This window comes from Biomphalaria glabrata, chromosome 6 (genome assembly GCF_947242115.1).
Source record: "Biomphalaria glabrata chromosome 6, xgBioGlab47.1, whole genome shotgun sequence".
NCBI classification, from domain to species: Eukaryota; Metazoa; Mollusca; class Gastropoda; family Planorbidae; genus Biomphalaria; species Biomphalaria glabrata.
In genome coordinates, this window is record NC_074716.1 from 15,288,006 (window position 1) to 15,309,895 (window position 21,890).

The following is a 21,890-nucleotide window of genomic DNA, read 5'->3' on the forward strand; positions in this document are numbered from 1 at the left end:
TTTGGTGTATTGTAGTTAAACTGTCAGTCATTTTAATATAACCTGGGAGGGGGTGATGTGATGACATGAGAAGGCGTATGGTCAAAGGAGCTTTTTTTTTTCATGGGACAAACAAATCTTTTGTATTTTTGTTTTCATTGTTTTTATAAGTCCACATTTGAGATCAATTATAAACAATGTTACAGAAATGAAAACAAATTATAAACAATGTTACAGAAATGAAAACAAATTATAAACAATGTTACAGAAATGAAAACAAATTATAAACAATGTTACAGAAATGAAAACAAATTATAAACAATGTTCAAGAAATGAAAACAAATTATGAGATATCAATTCATCCTTCTCATACCACCAGCAAGAAGATTGAGTCAAAAAGTTCATTTGAAGAAGGCATTTCAATTAGTCTATGAGTTTCTGCATGTCTACCTCACATCAGAACAAAGATTTTCACTCATACTTATCAGTCTGTTGATTTCTTAAGCAGGAACATAAAAAAGAAAGAAAGAAGTTTTGCTGACCTTATGATGATCTTAGGACTATTAATCCCATTACAAAAATGCATGCACTGCATGTGGCTGATTATACTTTAGCTTTGGCCCTTTTCATTTGAACTTGATTTGACCTTCAGATTTTCACTAGGAGAATTAATGCTTTGTGGAATGCTAGCTCATTTTATTTCTGAAGCTCAGAATACAGGAAAACATTTGGGGACGAGAGTTTCTGTGGTCTCCAGACCCTCTAGCTGGAGAAGAGGGCAAAGAAATAATAGGGGGGGGGGAGCAGAACATCACAAGTAATAGTTTGAGAAACACTGCACGAAATATTTTATCAATTTATTGTTTTTTATTCAACAGATCCACAACTGGGTAAATGTGGAGTCTATGCTAGAGAAATGTTTTATAGGTCAATTAGAGATAAGTGCAGGTGGTGCCAACAAACCAGGTCAGTCATTGTATAGACATCTTCTATTCAAACTTCAGATATTGGTGTTCATTGACAAAGTTAACATTCTGCTCATTTTATGTGGTTTTTGAAATTTAGTATAATATTTCATTGCAGGTGAATTTATCAAACCAAGACAAGCTTCATTACGTAAGTCTTTTATCTTTCGAAATTACATGCAGATTTTTTTAAATATCACTTGAGTTTTCGTTTTGGAGTTTTATCTTTCAATGCAACATTTTTGTTTCAATAAATGAATGTACTAGAAGCTAAGCTTTATTGGAATCTTGGTGATTCTTCCACTAGCTGTCCTTAAGTAACTTTTAAATCTAAAGTCTACTACTAGTTTTATGGATAACTACATCATATTATGTCTAGCTTTCTGGATAGCAATGTAATACTATGTTTAGCTTTCTGGATAGCAATATAATACTATATTTAGCTTTCTAGATAGCAATATAATACTATATTTAGCTTTCTAGATAGCAATATAATACTATATTTAGCTTTCTAGATAGCAATATAATACTATATTTAGCTTTCTAGATAGCAATATAATACTATATTTAGCTTTCTAGATAGCAATATAATACTATGTTTAGCTTTCTGGATTGCACTATAATACTATGTTTAGCTTTCTGGATTGCAATATAATACTTTTGGGAAGACTATATAATGCTTCGTCATTTTCAATCTTAAGTCTTCATTGCAATATCATCTCCACTTCCCCGTTCCCATCCCTCTATACATTGTTAACACAACATGGCATCTTTTTTTTTGTTTTTAAAACCTGAACAGTATTCTTAGTTTCTTCTTAAGTAATTATTAGTAATACACGTTCGACAACCACAGAGGAATATCTCTTCTCTCTATTGCTGGGGAAATCCTTGCACGCATCTTACTAAATTGGCTCATGCAACACATAGAACATGGTCTACTACCAGAAAGCCAGTGCGGCTTCAGAAAAGGGCATGGTACCATTGACATGATCTTTGCGGCAAGGCAGCTCCAGGAAAAATGTCATGAACAAAATGCTGACCTCTTCTCAATATATGTCGACCTAACAAAGGCATTTGACACTGTTACCAGAGAAGGACTCTGGAAGATTATGTCAAAGTATGGCTGTCCACGAAAATTCATAACCATGGTGAGGCTATTTCATGATGGCATGAAGGCTCGTGTCCAAGAAAGTGGAGAACCATCAGAGCCCTTCGAAGTATCAAACGGGGTAAAACAAGGCTGTGTCCTAGCACCTACACTGTTCAGTATCATGTTCTCTGCTATGCTGACAGATGCATTCACAGATAGAGAAAACATCGGGATAAATACAACATAAAGATTTGATGGTGGCCTATTTAACCCGAGGCGGCTCAAAGCAAAATAAAAAACAAATTCAGCAGTAATCAGGGACTTGCTATTTGCTGATGACTGTGCCCTAAATGCCTGCTCTGAAAATGATCTGCAGAGCATCGTCAGTGACTTCTCAAGAGCATGCTCAGACTTTGGCCTTACCATTAACACAAATAAGACTAAAGTCTTATATTTACCTGCTCCTGGGAAAGCCTACTCGGATCCAAGTAAAAAATCAAGTTAAATGGACATGATATAAATGCAGTGGACAGATTCACGTATGTGACAAGTTTTCACGTGTGACGTGTGTTTGGCTTGTTTAATGTCTAGGGGATGATTATTTTTGAATGGCCACACACTGACCCATCAACATATAAATAAGGAGCAGGCACGCAACGAGACAAGCAATGAAAGAGATATACAAAGTTAAGATTTGAAGAATATTTATTTACATAAATATTTACATAGAAGAATAATAGGAAAGGGTTTGCATCTATCTCTACTCAATACTATATTTAATCATCACTGTTGTATTTAATAAGAGAGTATGTCACTTTGTCTTCTGAACTTAGCTGGTTGTCCTGCTTGGGTCGCAGCTGGCTGTGTCCTGGCTTGAGGTTCTGCAGCTGGAGGTGGCGCTCTAGCAGGTAGAGGGATGCCGGTGATTCAGTTCTTGTAGATTCTCAATCCAAAGTTCTGGTATCTGTAGTGGGCACAGTAGGGCGGGTGGCCGGCTACTGTGGGCACAAGGGTACTGCGGCAGAGCTGATCTGCCATGGGCAGCATAGTTAGCAGGATAAGTTCAGTGACTTGCAGAGATCTGGCGGAGCTATGACGTCTCGCACAGACGCGTGGTCTATAGGGACGTCGTACCTAATAAGTTGACAGGTGAGCTGTTGAATAGGCAGGCAAGTAGAGCCGATAGCTCCAAGTAGTAGATCGCAGTGCTGACTAGCACCAAATAGAATAGTTGATTGATGTGGAATAAGTAGGCAGGAGGTGATGCTCGATAGCAAATAGGCAGTAGTGCTTTGCTGAATAGCACTAAGTGCATAGGCGATTGAGTAGCTTGACGAGTGGCTGTCAAACAATGCCAAATAAATAGGCAGACACCTGAGGGAGGCACCAGGTATTCCTCTAAGAGTAAGAATGTATGAAATAGTCCAGACTTGATTGCGAGAGAGAAGTTAGAGAGTGTCTGTCCTGCCTTATTCTATCTTATAAAGGTCCGGAAGAGGTTGTTGGAAACAGAAAATGCGATAGGCTAAAGATTATCTCTCACGTGGGTAAAGTCCGACAAAAGTTGCACATTGGAAGAGCAAGGGGCGTGGTGACACAAATAATCTCCTTGATCAAATAGAGATGTGGGTGGGGTAGAACAAATAATGAAGCGTGTTCCATCAAAGGTGGCTTCGACTTGAAAGCCGGACATCTGGCGCCTAAGACCAAAGTAAGTGACCCAGTCAAGGGGAGATAAGTGAAAAGCTGCGGCCTAGTTGTCGCCAAGGTGGTAGACTCAGTCTAGTGAGAAGAGGAAAAGGTGGGGCGGGTGATGAAATTGGGGATAGAAAGGGGAAATAAATAAATAATTATAAATAATAATTAATGCTGTGATAAAATTTAGTGACTCTGACAGCAAGCTTTTGACTTGTCACAACGTATCTTGGCAGCACACTCTCCAGAAATGGAAAGATTGATAATGAAATCGACCTGCGTATCGCCAATGCCAGTGCATCCTATGGCAGACTGACTAAAAATGAAAAATGTCTGGAACAGACGTGGTATCACTACAAATACAAAGCTAGGGATCTATCGAGCTGTCACCCTCCCTACATTGCTCTGTGCCTTAGAAACGTGGACAGTGTACAGAAAACTTGCAAAGAAACTGAATCACAGCAACATGACATGTCTAAGAAAAATACTTAATGTCAAATGGCAAGACAAAATACCAGATACTGAAGTCCTTCAAAGAGCGGGTCTGCAAAGCATCCATACAACCCTGATGCTGTCTCAGCTGCGATGGGCAGGACACGTCTGCAGAATGGAAGACCACAAACAACTCTTGTTTGGCCAACTAAGCGAAGGAAAGCGCTCGCAAGGTGGTCAAAGAAAGGGCTTCAGGGACACCCTCAAAGCTTCTCTGAAAGCGTTCAGCATAGACCCAGCCACCTGGGAGACAGAGGCACATGACAGAGCATCATGGCGTCACGCTGTGAAAACTGGCGCACAGGTTGCTGAGGAAAAGAGAACCACGCTGGCAGAAGAAAAACGCCAGAGAAGAAAAAACAAGGCCCACGACACTAGCTGCAGCTGGAATAACCTGCCCAGTGTTCAGCTGAACATTCCTGGCTCACATAGGTCTCACCAGCCATATGAGGAGGCACAAAACCTCAGTGCAAAACCCTAAGCCCCCTAATGACAAAGTGGTCATCATCGAACCATGATGGATGAACTATATATTGGTAACACATAGGAAGAAATATGAAAGCAGCAAATGGAGACATTGGAAAAATAGCCTCACAGTCCAGTAGCACTTCGACAAGATTATTAACTGTGAAAATATTGTTGAGGTTTGTAAGTGTATAGTTTTGTCTCGACTTTGGAGCAAGAAAAATATCAGAAAAATAAAAAGCTCTATGACTTTGTGTATTTGTATTCTGTAGTACTAGTTTGGACTCTACTTTCATATTTTATTTTTACTTTTCAGTTTCAGTTCTTGAATTACTTGATGAGCCCAAGTAAGTTATTATATTTTCATCTTTAGTATTCAGTTTTTTTTAGTTCCAACAATTGTAATGTGTTAGTTGTTTTTTTTTTTTTTTTTGGTAGCTTATTAGCTTAAGTGAACCTAAGCAGGATTTAAAAAAAAAAGATGAGAAAATACAAGCTTCTCTACAAGCTTTTATTGCTAGATTGACACAAGATTGGGCCTAAGTAGCAGTGACATTGTCAATCCTTGCTGTAGGTTGAATGCTAGTTGGACAATATTTTCATCAGATGGCTTCTGTATTCATTTCCTGTATTCATTTTTGTTTCAATTTGCAAACATTGGAGACCTTTCAGAAATTTTCTCTTTTTTTCTTTTCACAATGTTTTGCTGAGGAAGATGCATAGATAAATGAATAAATAAATGCCTAATCTTGTGTCAATCTAGCTATAAAAAATATTTGGAAATGATAGCACCAAAAGTTATAATGTATCAATTTCCTGTATGATGGACTTTTGTAAACAAATTAAACACTTAATCAGAATATTAACAGTATGCTACTATCCAATGAACCATTTGTCATGAACCAATTATCAGTGATCCATTTGTCAGTGAGCCTTTTGTTTGGTGAACAAATTTTAAGATAAATGATTTGTCAGTAGAAGAAAGGTCATGGAACCATATAGTACAAATTATACAAAAAATCAGTGGATAGGAGTCCTTTTGTGCTAATTTAAGTCTTTTATCATTTAATTTAATTTACTGATGTTTCTTTTTTTTTAAATTGTCACTGGGCATAATTTTCTTCTTCGAAGAAACGTCTGTAATATTTTTAAGATGAAATATAAAAAAGATTTTTTAAATATAATAGGAGAAGGGGGCCACAAATGTCAATAACTTTAAAAAAAAAAGAAATAACCTTTTAATATTTGTCTTTGATGTTTTATTTATAATGTATCTACATTTGCTATTTAAAATCTCCAATCATGGATGTATGTTTTTCTTTGACTAGTCAAGACTGGTATCAGAACAATGAAGAAGTAATTGTGATTGTCTACACAAAGTTCAATGAAGTCAATGACAGATGTGTGATAGTGGACATTACCGATGAAGAGATACTTATACAAGTAGTGATTAGAACTAATTCCTTTTTTGTGCACTTCTGTAAGTCCTCTTCTGTAGATACTTAGTATAACCTATTACTAAGGAAATACCCTGACATTTCTCTCTACTCAATATCTCTTTGAATTGAATGAGGGGACAAAAGAAGTTTTGGTGTGCTGATTAAACTAATAGTGATTAATTATAGTACTGCAATTGTTTTTTTTTATCTTTGCAAAATTATTTTTCGTTTTGTTTTTAATTGTTCTAATTTCATTAAATACTGATGGGGGACTCCCTTTTTTTTGTTTTAAATGATGTTCTTTATTACCCTCACCTCTTACCCCAACACTCTTTTCTTTTTTATTAGTATTTTACCCTTGACTTCTTACCTTTTGCAATCAACCTTCAGTCTTGTCAATGAGTAGTTAGTCCCTGTAAAACATCATGACTAGGACTTTGCCCTTTTTCCATTTGTCCAACCAGCCTGTCTTCCAGCAACAATTTCTGCATGCTGTCTTTCGGGTCTGTCTGTGACAATTGAATGTTCTGGAATGATTGTCATTCTTTTGTAGGCTCTCATATTTCACAGTCCTCAAATCATTTCAGTTTGTTTGTTATTTGTTGTTTTTTTTGCTTTTACTGTCTGATATATATGGGTAGCTTGACAAACTTATTGTTCTTATTTCCCTTCTTTTAGATTAGTCTTTTAGAGCATTTTCTCTCCAAGGCTTGTGTTCATGTTACAACATTCAGATTTACTGACCAGCTTCTGTTACAGGATATGTCACTCTTTTATTTAAAAAAAAAAAGTCAACTTAACTTTTGTAATTCAGTAACTATTAGAAAGTTTCTAGTGTATCCAGTCTTCACTTCCCTCTGGGCAGTCAGCTACTCAAATAGATCTGCCTAGCTATATATCTGACTAGCTATATTTCTTACTAGCTATAAATGTGAGGCTAAAGGTCAAGAGGCCACTTTACATTCCTAAATGTAGCACTTTTTCCATCTAAGAAGTTTGATTGATCTATTACTAGAAGGGCTATATATCCAACTAGCTATAAACTTGTGGCTAAAGGTCAAGATGCCACTTCACATTACTAAATGTAGCACTTTTTCCATCTAAGAAGTTTGATTGCTCCATTACTTGAAGGACTTTTTTTGAAACTCATTTGTTCTGCCTAGTAAACTTTCTTTTATAATTTTGGCCATGAGATTTCCTGTTCTATTAGATCACCAGGCCATAAGATGTCCTGTTCTATTAGATCACCAGGCCATGAGATGTCCTGTTCTATTAGATCACCAGGCCATGAGATGTCCTGTTCTATTAGATCACCAGGCCATGAGATGTCCTGTTCTATTAGATCACCAGGCCATGAGATGTCCTGTTCTATTAGATCACCAGGCTATGAGATGTCCTGTTCTATTAGATCACCACGCCATGAGATGTCCTGTTCTATTAGATCACCAGACCATGAGATGTCCTGTTCTATTAGATCACCAGGCTATGAGATGTCCTGTTCTATTAGATCACCAGGCCATTTGGTATATTGGCCTCTATTGCAGTACATCATCCATATATCTGTAAAGAGTTCTTCAAATCCTATCTTCAGTTGTGAGAATCCTTCAGTTTTTTCAGTCTCATCTTATACTTTCTAAGGGAGGCTACTGAGTTTCTGAAAGTATGGTGACTCTCTCAAAATCACTTCCTCTCTAGTTAACTGGCTGCTGATTGTTCTGCTTCCATTCACCTTTGGTGCAGCATCCTTCTAACATTTTTCTGCTTTTGTTTTCAAAAAATGTTTTGAATGAACTTTTGGTCCTCTTCCATTTGTAATATGTGTGTTGAAAAATATGTATTTCTCTGTATGTTAAAAGGCATATTAAAGGCACATTCCTCATCCCATATGCTAGGACAAATGTGTACAAATACTCCTTCTTCCCTAGTGCTATTAGAGCATGGAATGGGTTGCCTGAGCTAGCCAGAAAAACCAGTGACTTGGCAGAATTTAAGTCATTGGTTAATATGCATGACTAAATGCAAGACACATAGGACGTAATCATCTTCTTTTTTGAAGTAACGTCTGTATTATATAAGAAGAATATAAGATGTTATATTTCAATGAGACCATCTTGTTTTACATCCAATGTTTCTTACTTTCTTACCCTTTTTTAACAAAACTTTATATCAGAGCTAGTAACTGCTCAAGTTTTTTTTTTTTTGCCTACAATTAATGCTAGGAGGTAACAGTTATGGGAGTTAAATGTGTATAGATATATGAATATATAATTATATAAAAGTATTTTTTGTGTCTGTTCTAACTCTATAATTGTACACTAATTCAGGTCCTCATCAGCCTGTGTCACTTAACTGTAGGGGTAAGTTGAAAGATTAAATTTATTGACATGTTTTCTCTCATTGAGGAAATATTATTAGACATCTTATGAAAATAATGATACAGATATACATTTTATAATTTATTGCTTTATATAATAAATATATAGCTCATGAATATTGCTATCATATATTGCTAAAGATAAATTTTATATCAATGTTATAAAGCATGTGGTAGATAGTAAATCCAAGACTATTACTATTATATAGTAAAGAGGAGTCCTAAAATCTTTAAAAAAAAAAACACCTCTTTTCAAAGTAAATAACAAGTATTTCCATGATTTTCATATTTTACAAATGTGAATGTTTTGCTGTTAAATCCTTGTTGTGTAGATTGTATATAAGTATGAATCAAGTAAATATGAGAGAAATTTATATACGGTATGTGATGATTATATTTTTCTACCAAAAGTTGGACTGGTTGTCAGAGGCTTTTTGAGATGAATGCCACTTGGAATATTTTATAGGCAGTAGAGTGCTTATATTCATTACCACTTCCGGTAACAACAACCTCTGACAACCAGTTAAACTTCTGACCTTTATGTGTGGCTCAGATATTGAGTCTGGCAGAACTATTTTCACGAACTGAAGAAAGGGCAAATGTGAGTAACTGGTGTCTAAACCAATAAACTTCAGACAGGAGGAGCTCTTTAGTCATTGTCAGTTACTCACCTAGGAGAAGGAAAACTCTGAATTCAAACCTCTGCTGCCTTGCAGCTATACCCAATCATGGGAAAGGCTTGGGGGAAGGGGGAGGGGGGAAGTCAACCCTGAGAAAAATAATCAGGAGCTGCGACCCTTATGCAGTTGACAGCACTCAGTGCTAACCCTGGCAGAGCCTGTGATGATGCTGACCCCAAAACTGTATCAGCACTTGTTGTTCCTTTGGATACATCAGTTGCAGGGTGAGGGGGAAACTGATGTATGGGCAACATTGTTCTGACCACAGCTAATGCCCAGGCATTCATCATCCATGGGATGATCCACAGTGACTCAAGGAAGCCATACATGTTTCTACCAGATCTAAAATGTGTAATTCAATTTTTTTCAAATCAAACACAATATATATGTATAAATAGCATATGAGATGAAGATCTATCCTTAAGCCTCTGGCTTTGCAAGTAGTTACATATAATCTATAATTCAAGTTTGACCACAATTTTCTCTTTAGGTATCAAATTTCATTTGATTAACTGATACACAAGTCTGCTCTATAGCAGGACTAAATAACAACTGTCACAATAACTAATTGTTAATAACTGAATAATGTGTGGTATACATATCCACTCTCTACCGAGCTCAAAAAGTGACTAAACTCAGAGGTTTCCCGTGCGTTTTCTGGACAATGTTTTAGTGAGCACCTGTCACTGCCATATTAAGGTTGTGACACCACAATAATGAAATTACAAAAGTCCTGACAGTTTCTTCGAACAAAATAATAATGTATTTTATAAGTTTATATATAGAAGGATATGGAATGCTGTTAGATCACTTCAGATCATACATGACAATTGTTCTTTTTTTGTTCCAGAAAGAATTGGCTCTTGGTATCTTAGACTTGTGGCAAGGGAAGGGGGACTATGAAATGAAGTTGAAACAGAATGTCTGTTGTTTCTTTTTTAATATGCTATATTTTCTATGATGACCTGAACATGTTTTGTGGTGATGTTTCAGTGACAGTATCTGGCGTGGGTAAAGTAGAAGTTTTCTTTGAGAAGAAAAATCACAATGTACACTGGACCTCATTAGGAAAACCTTTGTCCTTAAATAACAACTTCAATAAAACTAAAGCAGGTGAGGACAATTGTGCCAGCCTACATCATGCATTGAAAAAAAAACTGTTTGTTATTGTTATATTCAGAAACTTTACCCTCCCTTTCAAACAAAAGCATCACACAAACCTCCTCAACTTGTGAATGTTACAAATATATAAATATCACTCACTGACTTGTTGATCTCTCATCATATCTCTAGAGCCACCTGCATTAAATTTTGTGCAATGGTTCCTATCTTTTTGGTGCTCACTAAGAAATGGTTTTGATAGATTTGCATTTATAAGCATAGAAATTTGCACAAAAACTCATGCTTTCTTTTAAACTTTTGTATTTAATTTTTGATATTAATTCAATATATAAAACATAATTAAAAATTTTTAATTGTAACATATACTTGTCTTTATTTTAATACTTAATAATTTTTGATGCGCAATTCAACATTCACTTTATAAACACAATTTGATTCATTTTTCTCAAAAAAAAAAAATGAAATAGATGCATAAATTCATGTTAGTGTGTACAATGTTATTAAAACAAAATACAATGCATGTAGGATATTTTTTATGCTTGCAAGCAGAGGTAAGGGATATCAGAATTGGTGGTGTAGAATAGAGTTTTAATGCAGGACACTCCTTTTTAAGGGTGCAGGTTCCGGCCAAATAAACAATATTTTGCCTATAAATTATTGAAACATGTTGGAGCATGATAATCATTGAAACATGTTGGAGCATGAGTATCATTGAACCATGTTGGAGCAAGAGTATCATTGAAACATGTTGGAGCATGAGTATCATTGAACCATGTTGGAGCATGAGTATCATTGAAACATGTTGGAGCATGAGTATCATTGAAACATGGAGCATGAGTATCATTTAAACATGTTAGAGCATGAGTATCATTTAAACATGTTGGAGCAAGAGTATCATTGAAACATGTTGGAGCAAGAGTATCATTGAAACATGTTGGAGCAAGAGTATTATTGAAACATGTTGGAGCATGAGTATCATTGAAACATGTTGGAGCATGAGTATCATTAAAACATGTTGGAGCAAGAGTATCATTAAAACATGTTGGAGCAAGAGTATCATTAAATCATGTTGGAGCAAGAGTATCATTGAAACATGTTGGAGGAGCAAGAGTATCATTGAAACATGTTGGAGCATGAATATCATTGAACCATGTTGGAGCAAGAGTATCATTGAAACATGTTGGAGTATGAGTATCATTGAAACATGTTGGAGCAAGAGTATCATTAAAACATGTTGGAGCAAGAGTATCATTGAAACATGTTGGAGCAAGAGTATCATTGAAGCATGTGTTGTTATATAGGATTTGACCAACCTTTTACCTTTTGGTAGAGCCTATCAAATATTTTAATGTAGAAATTTAAACCTTAACTAGTAGGAGATATTATCAGGTTTATACCAATAGTGTCTTCTTATTTTATTATATATAGTTTAGACGTCTAGATGGTTTGGTTGAAAATAGTTAAAAATAGTTGTTTAGGTTTCAACTTTTTAACTGTTTGAATCTATTTGGTTAAATGTGTCATTTGCACTCTCAAGTAATCATTAGATTCTAAACATTTATGTATAAAATTTGTATTTTAAGTAAGCACATAATCTTTAAAAAATACTTTATAAAATTTATTGTTCTAATTTAAGAACTCTAAATGTTTGCTCTGTTTCAGAATGCAAGTTTCGATATTGGACTGTAAAAAGTAATACCGCAGTGACCCATGACACCAGATTCATCCATCTTCTAGCTCCCCCTGGCTTTAGAATGGCTACACCTATAGGCTATCATATACATATCAAGGCTGTTATCTCAGGTAGCTCTTGTTTATGTTGTCTGGGGAAAGAGTTGGTGGGTCTGTCAATAAATCAAGGTCTGAAGGAGATGATCCTCAAACATTTATCACCAGGGCATTCCTGATAACCTCAAATGTACAACTCCAGGGTATTTCTGGTAACCCTCACATAAACCAACACTAATTGAAACATGAAATAAATGAATGGTTGTATCAAATAGTTTGTTTGATATTCATTTAGTTTGTGGAATGAGATTTCCTGCTACATAAAACAATTAGATGATCTGAACATTTTAACAATGAAATTAAAAACAAATTTAGTTCACACATTCCCAGACACTTTCTTAGACCCTGAGACACTTTCAGATAAAATAAGGACTAATTGAAGATTTTTTGCTCCCAACATTTGAATCTCCTTGCTTTGTCTATTTATTGCCTTCAAACTGTACAATAATTTAATTATCATGTCCAAATATATTTCCATTTACTTGACTATTTTAAATTATAGGCAAATTCCAGAAAATCATCAGAATCATATTTAAGTTTTTTACAACTCACAGTCTGTCTGGTAAAAAGTTTTTACATGTTTTTTCCCCCACACCCAATCTCGGATCAAGCAGAAAGTTTGCACAATTATTTCTTTTACCTGCCAACACAAGAATCAATTTAAAAAAAAATAATAATAATAATTAGTTAATGAACAATTGGTACTTAATTATTTAGTTTGGTATCTAAAACTAGGGAAAGAATTTTTACTTGACTGGTGATGTGGTATAAGTTGCATTAGTCCCCTTAATTGTTTGTAGAAAGAAAAGTTTGTAAAAACTAAAATCTTATTTTCATAAGCAGCATCCTGGCCCAGTGGTTACCGTGTTGAGGCCTTAGCCTCAAGCTCAAATTCAGGTCGCTCATAGCTTAGTGAGAAAGCTAAAAGTATGAAATTGTGCTAAACAAAAACAATTTGTAAAAATATTTCCAATCCCACAGATTTATTTTAGCTAGTCTAGATCTATTATAAATTTAATTACATGACTGATTCAAACTAATTTATACAACTACACTTAATATAAGCTTTGTTGTTGTTTTATATTTTTTTTTACTTTTCCTGTGTTTTATCCACTCCTCACAAAAATCCACACTCCTCACAAAAACCTTCATGCAGGGAACACAAGCAGGGAAAAGAAGGAGAGGCAGACAAAAGCAAGGAGTGGACAAGCCTGTCATTGAAATTAAGTCTGGCAAAAGGCAGAGAGAAATGGAGAGATGGTCAAGAGATCATGTATGGTTTACTCCAACAATCCAGAAGACTTTCATCCTTACAAATAAAGAGAAACAAAGAAAAAAACAGAAAAACCTAAAAAATACTTTTAAAAAAAAAAAAAAAAAAAAAAAAGCTTATACGAAGTGTAATTGTATCTATTAGCTTGGATCAGCCATTTAATTAAAATCTTTTAATACATCTAGACCAACAACAATTAATCTTTGTGATAAATAGTTTTACCAATTGTTTTTGTTGAGTACTATTTCATGGTTTTAGCTTTCTCAATACGCTATGATCTATCACTTATCTGGACCAGTCGGAAAAATGGGGGGGGGGGGGGGGATGAAAGGGATATCTGGGTGGATTTTACTGTAATTGGTTTTAAAAGCATTTACGAAAAAAAAAAGGGAAAAAAAATGAATTCGAACTTGTTGCTCATGCCTCCTATGGCAGACGTGCTAACCACTCTGCTAGTGAGGTTCTTGTGCTATCAGGTAAAAGAAATAATTGTGCAAAATCAGCTTGATCCAAGTTTGAGCGTCAGAAAAATAACGTATACAAACTTTTGGTCAGACAGGCCAATAGACATAGTGAGTTGATATAAGCTTTGTAAAAAATCATCAAAATAAAAAATATTAAAAAAGACTATGGTGCTTACTTTTGTTGATTGGACAGAATGATTCAAGCGAATGTCAGATTGTTTTGTTTTGACTGTTTCTCTTCTCAGAGTCTAAGATCTGTAACACAATGTATTAAGGTAAACATTTTGTTTTTAACAGGCATGGAGATAAGCCGCAGCTATACCGCTGTAGCCCCATCTTTAACATATCCATTTAGTGACCCAGAAAATCTACTGGGTCGGTCAATGTATTTGATGGTCAAGCGTTACTCAGGTGGTGCCTTGTCCCCTTGGCTGTATGACATCCATCCAGGTGAGACTAAATCAATGCCCTTGTAACATATACATCTACGTTGACTAAATTATCCATCAGTCGGTCACCACTTGTCTGATTTTATTTCTGTCAAAATTCGGCTATTTTTCTGTCTGCTTACTTAAGCATTGTTTCTCTGTTCTTGTTAACTCTTGTATAAGCTAATTTACTACTAATATACCAGAAAATTCAAACTAGAATTAGGCCTTTAGCTGTGGGCAATTATATATATTTTCAAGTAGATTGCTTTGATTTGATTTTGTTGTGTGTTTGTTATCTTGGGTTAGGGTTAGGGTCTCATGTGTTCTAATGGTCAGTGTGTATTCACTTGTTTTTCTCAAGTATATTATTAGTGTGTTGGCAGTCTTCTGTTAGTCATCTTGATCATATTATTACAATAGAGATGTATTTTAAACAGTGTTTTTAATTAAAACTGAATCGATAATATAACAGATTTCTGTTATTGTTACACAGGAGTAATAATATCTAGTGATAGACAATCAATCCTTAGGATAGCAACAGTCAACTTGTTTGGACAACTGTTTACATTTAGATCATTTCTCTGAATCTTTAAAGGGTTCACTTCTATATGCATTTTAATTGATCATTGTCTCAATGTAATTGAATTCTCATTTCATTAACAAATGAGCAAGTCAGTCACATGTTGCTTGCATTATTCATTTCATTTCAACCATGTTAGCTAATGTTTTCAGTTTTGTGTTAAGCTGACTGTATTTTCTAACAAACTAATTAACAAGTCACTAAAAGATTTCAAGGATGTAATTATGGGTTGATTATGAATGTTTTTGATGTTCAAGGGAAACTTTGGATGTGGTGATTCAGATGAAAATCACACCGTTTCCTACTCCCTGTCCTTTAGTTAAGCTTCAGGAAATCTTTTCTGTGTTTAAATGGAACCATTATATAGCCTTAATAAGCATGAACATTTTTTTAAATAGCTCTACAATAACATCAAGAATTTTCTTCCACATCAATTTTCTTTGTTGAAATATAATTAATAAGTTGTTGATTGGATTCTTTTTGCTTGTTTTCTGTATTATTCATATGCTTTATAACTAAAACTCTTTTTCTAGAAGACTTTTAATATGTCTTTGTTGAACAAAAACTTTGTTATTGTCTTTGTAACTTTAGTTCAAATTGTATTATGTTTTTGTTTTTTTTTATTTTAGGAGAGAAAGTTCTAATGAGCAATTATGATGGGGATTTTGTTTTGAAAAACCTTGAAAACACAACCTACTTGGCAATGTTTGCTGCGGGCACTGGATTCACGTCAATGATCAATCTTTTAATTCATGCCCTATATAAAATGTGTGATTCTAAATTGTAAGTCCTCCTTTTAGTTTTGCTAACACATTGTTGCTTTATGATACATTCTGGCTTTTAAGATATTCCATTTGTTTTCTGTAATGTAGTTTCTGTTTGTTTTCTTACTTATTTTTTCTTCTTCTAGTCAAGTGAAGTTAATGTTTTATAATAAAGCAAAAAAGGACATTCTCTGGCATGATGAGCTCAATAAACTGCAACAAACTTTCCCTACTAGGTGAGTGCTGCTATTGATACTAGACAGAAAGATCTAGCCTGTTAAGTCTTAGTCACATCCTTCTGGACGGATTTTTGTGTTGTTTTGTAGTCAGCTGTTTCACTACATTGTCAAAAGAAAGAAAACTATTTTTCATTGAATTCCTGAAACTATTATACTAGTGTTTCCCAAACTGAGGCCTGAATAGGTGTTCCAAGAACTGCTGGAATAATTAACTTGTAGGCTACCACCTGAATTAATATCTCTAAAAAGTTAGAAAAGTGTTCCACTAAATACTCAGGATGTGCCAAGTGTTCCATTAAGGAAAAAGTTTGAGAAACAATGTATTATACAAATAATAATAGAAGGTGAAAACGTGTGAAAACTAAAAAAAAAAATTGAGACCTAAGAGGTGACTAAAAGATTCAACAAATTTTTACAAAAATAAAAACTAGGACAATAGACAGTAATACAATGTGGTATGTGTGGCTACCTACTAAAGGGTCTTGATTTCAAATGCTGACTCGACCTGCAGCACAGAAACCTTCCAGATTCCTCCTCCCCTGGGATAGGATACTGAGCATCCTATATATAGGTGTTAGCATTAAGGCTGCGCTATACAAAAGTAATTCAATATCACACGTCCATTGAGGATCTGCCAACCGTCTCTCTCCATTCCTCTGTCTTTTGCCCTTGATAGAATTTCATTCAATGCCCATTCTTTGATGTTGTTTTCCATCGCTTCCTGTCTTCCTCTTCTTTTTCCTGGTACTGTTCCCTGAAGGAAAGTCTTTGCAAGCCCTGAAGACCTTGTGATGATGTGGCCATAGAGTTTGAGTATACATTTTTTGACAGTGGTTAGCAGGTTATCATGGGGTCTAATGGCTGTTTTAATCCTGTTTCTAATCTCTTCATTAATGATGTGGTCTTTGTAAGTGACATCTAAGATCTTTCTGTAGCATCTTAGTTCCATTGCTAGGATCCTCTTCTCAAGATCTGCAGTCAGCATCCAAGATTCGCATGCATATAAGAATGTGGCCATGACCAGGGAGCGCATCAGTCTGATTTTAGTTTCAATGGCTATGCCTTTGGTCTGTCCAGATTGTTTTGAGTTTTGCAATTGCTGCATTAGACTGTTGTTTTTTTTTATAATACTGTAAATCTCATTGCTGTTTTTTTTTAATTGTGTTATAATTCTTTTTATGGTGATGAGTAATACAATTAAATGTGGACAAGCATTTTATTTTGACTAATGTTACGTTCATGTATAATATTAACTGCATCCTTGACCTATCTGTTAGGTTCTCTGTAACTCACGTTTTGTCTCGAGAGACTGACAAATCATGGAAAGGTTTGCAGGGTAGAGTTTGTGAAGCTCATGTAAAATCCTGTGTGGCAGAGATGATTAAGACGCCCAGACCTTTTTTCTGTATCTGTGGTCCCTGGGCATACAATGACTCAGTGGAAAGGTAAGGGACATAACTGCAATGTTTTGTTGAGATGGGTTTTTTTCACTTGTTATTGCCACATTCAAAATAACAGTCCAATTATCATAGTGACTTAATAGTAGAGCATTGGCCTGTTGAGATATCATTTTTGGTATTTGGAATTCTGGTTGAGATTAGTATTTTTACTTCCATTTAAGAAAAGAGAGCATTCTTTGAGTTTAAAGAAAGAGTCAATGTGTTGGTCACTGAATACCAGAATTTTAATAAACTAGTCGACCGGCGGCGTAGCATACGCCTCTATTTTGCAGGGCCGACCTTAGGCCACTGCAACCTATGCGACTGCAGTGGGCCCCTCACTTTTATAGGGCCTGCACTAATTCTAGGTGTATACATTATTCAATTAAACCATTTTATAACTTATAACAGATTTCCCGCGGCCTCCTGTCAATTTAACAGGAAGTCCTGGAAATCTCCTGAAATTGCAAAATATACGAAAAAGTCATGGAAATACCCGGAAATTATTAAAATCTTATGAAAACTCAAACAAATCTCCAGAAATATGTAGACAAAAATTGTCATTTTGTGGTGTCATTCAATATGGAAAATGCCAATCCTATGCGCGATAAAAAAAACGGCATTACGCAATACCCGCAATTGTGGAATCTAGTGAAAGAAGCTTCTCACGCCTCAAACTAATGAAGAATTACTTGAGATCAACAATTCTCGTAGAAAGATTGAAACATTTGGTAATTCTTGCTATTGATCGTGATCTATGTAGGAAACAGAATTATTATGATATACTGTATGACTTTGCTACACGCAAGGCTCGTAAAATAATTCTGTACATAGTAATTAAATGCAAAGACGAATTTATTTTCTAATACTAACTCTTAATTTTCACTTATTATCTGTATCCCTACCCAAACTTGGCTCCGCGAAATCCGTTTCGCATAGGGCTCTACAATGGTTAAGTCCGGTTCTGCTATTTTGTGAAGGATGAATACTACTTCCCCCCCCCCCTCTTTTTTTTTTCGCCTCTTAAATTACCCAGGATAACTACCTCCATCTGAGTTGCAAAAATTAAAGAGTGATCTTTCCATGGTGTCCAAACTCTTGAGCATGCTCTGTCGCCTCGATAGTTACTACAGAGTAGATTACTCCCCCCCCCCCCCTTTTTTTTTTTAACATGAGATAGAAATAAAAAAAAAAAAAGAGTGATATTTCTTCTTTACAACGGTCCGGCCCTGCTATTTTGTTTTTCCACCCCCCCCCCTCCTTGTTTTCTCGTGGACTATCTGCAGAAATAAGAGAGTGATCTTTCCTTTACTTCTCGTTTAAAATGTTGAAGGAAGAAGAGAATTATATATATATAGATGTAAATAATTTCTTTTTTTTTTTAAAAGTCATCTAATAATAAAAAAATTCTCTATCAAACTATTAAACTTGTATTTATTCTTTCTTTCAGCTTAGCAAAGCTAAGTGGACTTTCTAATGAACAAATTTATATATTTACACAAAACTACTAGCCTGCATCATTGACTGTGTTACCCCATCATGCACCATGCAGCAGCAGACAAGCAGTATGAACAAGACAGTCACATTAACATATCAAACTGGGCTACTCTCTCTGTATTCTATGTTCTAAGTGTTTAGGCTAGCCATCCAAATGTTTGTGCATTATAATTTCTCTGAATATGTTGTGAAGAGATGCATGGCACATTGGAAAGTTATATATGAATTGCTGTGTTCACTAGAAAGTCTTGATAACATTTACTCTGACCAGTTTTGCCAAAGCTGAATATGACATGACATGAATATGGAGTTTCAATTTTTAGTGTTGAACATGAACAGAAATCAACCGACTGGCTTTCATGCTCAAGGAGTGATTCTATTAAGCATGCTGTGATAGTCCAAAAATATTCATTCAACATTTAAAATAAAGCTAAATATGAGAAATTAGTTCAAGGAATCAGAATTAGCTCATCTAAACAGTAGTTTCTGAGACAACTCAAGATAAAAAAAGTTTTGGGTTACAGTTCTTTATTATTGACTTTGTAAAAAAAAAAAGTAATTTCTAATTTCTGACATTTTTTTATTTATTTTACAAACATTATAAAAGATATAATCGAATCAAAAATTTAATGTGATCAATGTTACTTGATACCCGGGTAGTCATAAAAACTGTAAGCAATATTATTTTGATTTAGCCATGTTCATCTCCTATTTATGTTTATTGTTTTTCAATCAAGTATATGACTGTTTGAAATGCAAATCTTTGTGTGGTATAAATATTTGTAAACTCAAGCATAATGCCAACATCTGCATATTTTGTACATTCAATGAATGCTAACTAAAAGGCCATAATATCATTCTACATTTAGTTTCAACAAAACCTACCAGAAATGAATGTGTAACAGTAATAAACAAAAAAAATAATGCCTGCTCAAATCTGCATAGTATAACAAACTTTTATTAATTGTGCTATTTCAGTAAGTCCCATGGGTTTTTGAGTAATTGCTATTGATTGCTTAAAACAAACTCACAATGAAGTTAATTGTTATAATATGTTAGCAGGTTATGCTAAACTGCACCAAGACCAGACAGCCCTGTTTGCATATGATGAAAATAGAAATCCTTCATAAAAATTATTGGGGTTTTTTTTTTGTTTTTTTTTTTTTTGGTATTTTTTTTATTGTTAGGCATTCTGTGTTTCTCTATTTTTATATCTTATTGCCAAGTTGATGCTCAAAATGTCCAAACTAGGCTAGACACATCTGTATAACATCTTTAGATGAGTTTTAGTAGTTTACATATGTATTACCTTGATACATTGATAAATACATTGATTTTCATTATATAAAACTTGTGACATTTTATATATATATATATATAAGCCATGCATACCCATATAAGCAGCTTCTCATGACCTTGCTAGCCAGTTGGAACTTGCTAATCAACAAAAGCTGAGCTGAACTACTATTTCCTGGGTTACTTGGTGCATGTAGAAGGACAACACACTTCTAGCCAGTGTGAGCTAACTTGACTACATTGTACAGGGACTGACATAATTTGAACATTTCTTACATTTTTGTATTACATGTTTATATACTTATGTACATTAGCTGTTAGTTGGTTCAAATAAATGATATTTACATAAGCAATGAAAAGTGACAATTCTGACTTGATGTTGTAATCAAGGGAAATAACTTAAAATCCTGAAACATGTTTTGTTAGATAATCTCACTAATTTGTTATATTCATCTATTGATTTTGTCATATTTAAAAAATACAGACACATTTATATATTAAATCTTCAACGAAACAATTTATTTGGTTCTCATATTTTATTAAAGGCAAGAGTTTGTTGTTGTTGTTTTTAAACTTTTTTTTCTTTGTCCAAATTGGTTTCCATTGTATAGCTCTAGATATTTAAATGCAATGCGGCAAGGCTTCTGATCAGTACCATAGTAATTTAATTTGTCACGTTTACTATAGAGACAGAACGAATGGTTTCCCCACTCTGTACTCTTGTCTCAAAACATAAACCAGAAAGCACTTAACATGCCAAAGTAACATGCAGATACAAAATATATTTAGGAAAGATTCATTGTTTGTTCGTATTTCTACAAAGTCTATATCAACTCTGTTATTCCGTCTGGTAAAAAGTTTGTACATGTTACTTCTGGCTCACATCCATTCTCGGATCAAATAAATTTATTAGCATAGACAATACACAAATCAATATAAAATTAGCCAATTAATAACTGGTAGTTAATTATTTTGTTTGATACCAACAAGGGAAATTAATACTTCAGTATTCTCAGGCATGCTAAAATATGTAGGATTTCGTTCCCTTTGATAATTAAACACATTATTTCTCCCACACCCATTTTTGGATAAAGTTGAAACAGATTTATTGTACCTAAGAAAATCGGAATCAATTTTAAAAAATGAACTTTATTAGTCAATTAATTATTGTTAATTAATTATTTTGTTTGATATCTAATAAGGGAAGTACGGTCTACATAATTTAGAGATAGTTGTAAGTGCAGAGTTCTTTTCCTAAAAAAAGGATTTTACCTATGACCTAGCAGAGTGTCTCTAACATGCACGACTAGATGATCATAGAGATATGTTTAAGACTTAACTATCGTCTCTTCTAAAGAAACGTCTCTAATTGATAAGATAAGATTGTGTTTTTTTTTTAACGAAATGTACTGCTATCTTATTTTACTTAAAATGTTCATTTGAATATTTGTACACACATAATCGTGTCACAAGTTTTCTCAACTTCTCTCACCTTCACTTGAATCATTGTAGCTTACCATTGTTAAGGTTTCTATATATATTCATTAGCACCTCCCTGGCTCAGTGGTTAGTGTATTGGATTGAAGAGGTTGGGAAGCTTTAGCCTTCGAGTTCGAATTGTTGTCGTCGTTAACTTTTTTTTATGCAATTAAAAGCGATAACCCTTTAACCCCTTTCTCTCTCCCCCTCACTCCTTTCCACCTGGTCCAGACAAGTGATAGGGTCATAGCGTATTGAGAAAGTGATAGGGTCATAGCGTATTGAGAAAGTGATAGGGTCATAGCGTACTGAGAAAGTGATAGGGTCATAGCGTATTGA

General features: G+C 34.5%; 1 protein-coding gene across 5 annotated transcripts in view; it reads left to right on the top strand.

The window, feature by feature from the left end:
• LOC106053384 (cytochrome b5 reductase 4-like) overlaps positions 1 to 20,639 on the top strand; it is a 50,049-nt gene extending 29,410 nt beyond the window's left edge. For all 5 annotated transcript variants that reach the window (XM_056032056.1, XM_056032057.1, XM_056032059.1 and 2 more), the window contains 12 exons: positions 858 to 945; positions 1,063 to 1,095; positions 5,003 to 5,033; positions 6,015 to 6,166; positions 8,450 to 8,482; positions 10,173 to 10,292; positions 11,964 to 12,104; positions 14,124 to 14,276; positions 15,467 to 15,620; positions 15,748 to 15,837; positions 17,118 to 17,285; positions 18,730 to 20,639. In XM_056032056.1, the coding sequence (XP_055888031.1) occupies positions 858 to 945; positions 1,063 to 1,095; positions 5,003 to 5,033; positions 6,015 to 6,166; positions 8,450 to 8,482; positions 10,173 to 10,292; positions 11,964 to 12,104; positions 14,124 to 14,276; positions 15,467 to 15,620; positions 15,748 to 15,837; positions 17,118 to 17,285; positions 18,730 to 18,790 (1,224 nt within the window). In that variant the 3' untranslated portion in view covers positions 18,791 to 20,639. The remainder of the gene's footprint in view (positions 1 to 857; positions 946 to 1,062; positions 1,096 to 5,002; positions 5,034 to 6,014; positions 6,167 to 8,449; positions 8,483 to 10,172; positions 10,293 to 11,963; positions 12,105 to 14,123; positions 14,277 to 15,466; positions 15,621 to 15,747; positions 15,838 to 17,117; positions 17,286 to 18,729) is intronic.
• The last annotated feature ends 1,251 nt before the right edge of the window (positions 20,640 to 21,890 follow it).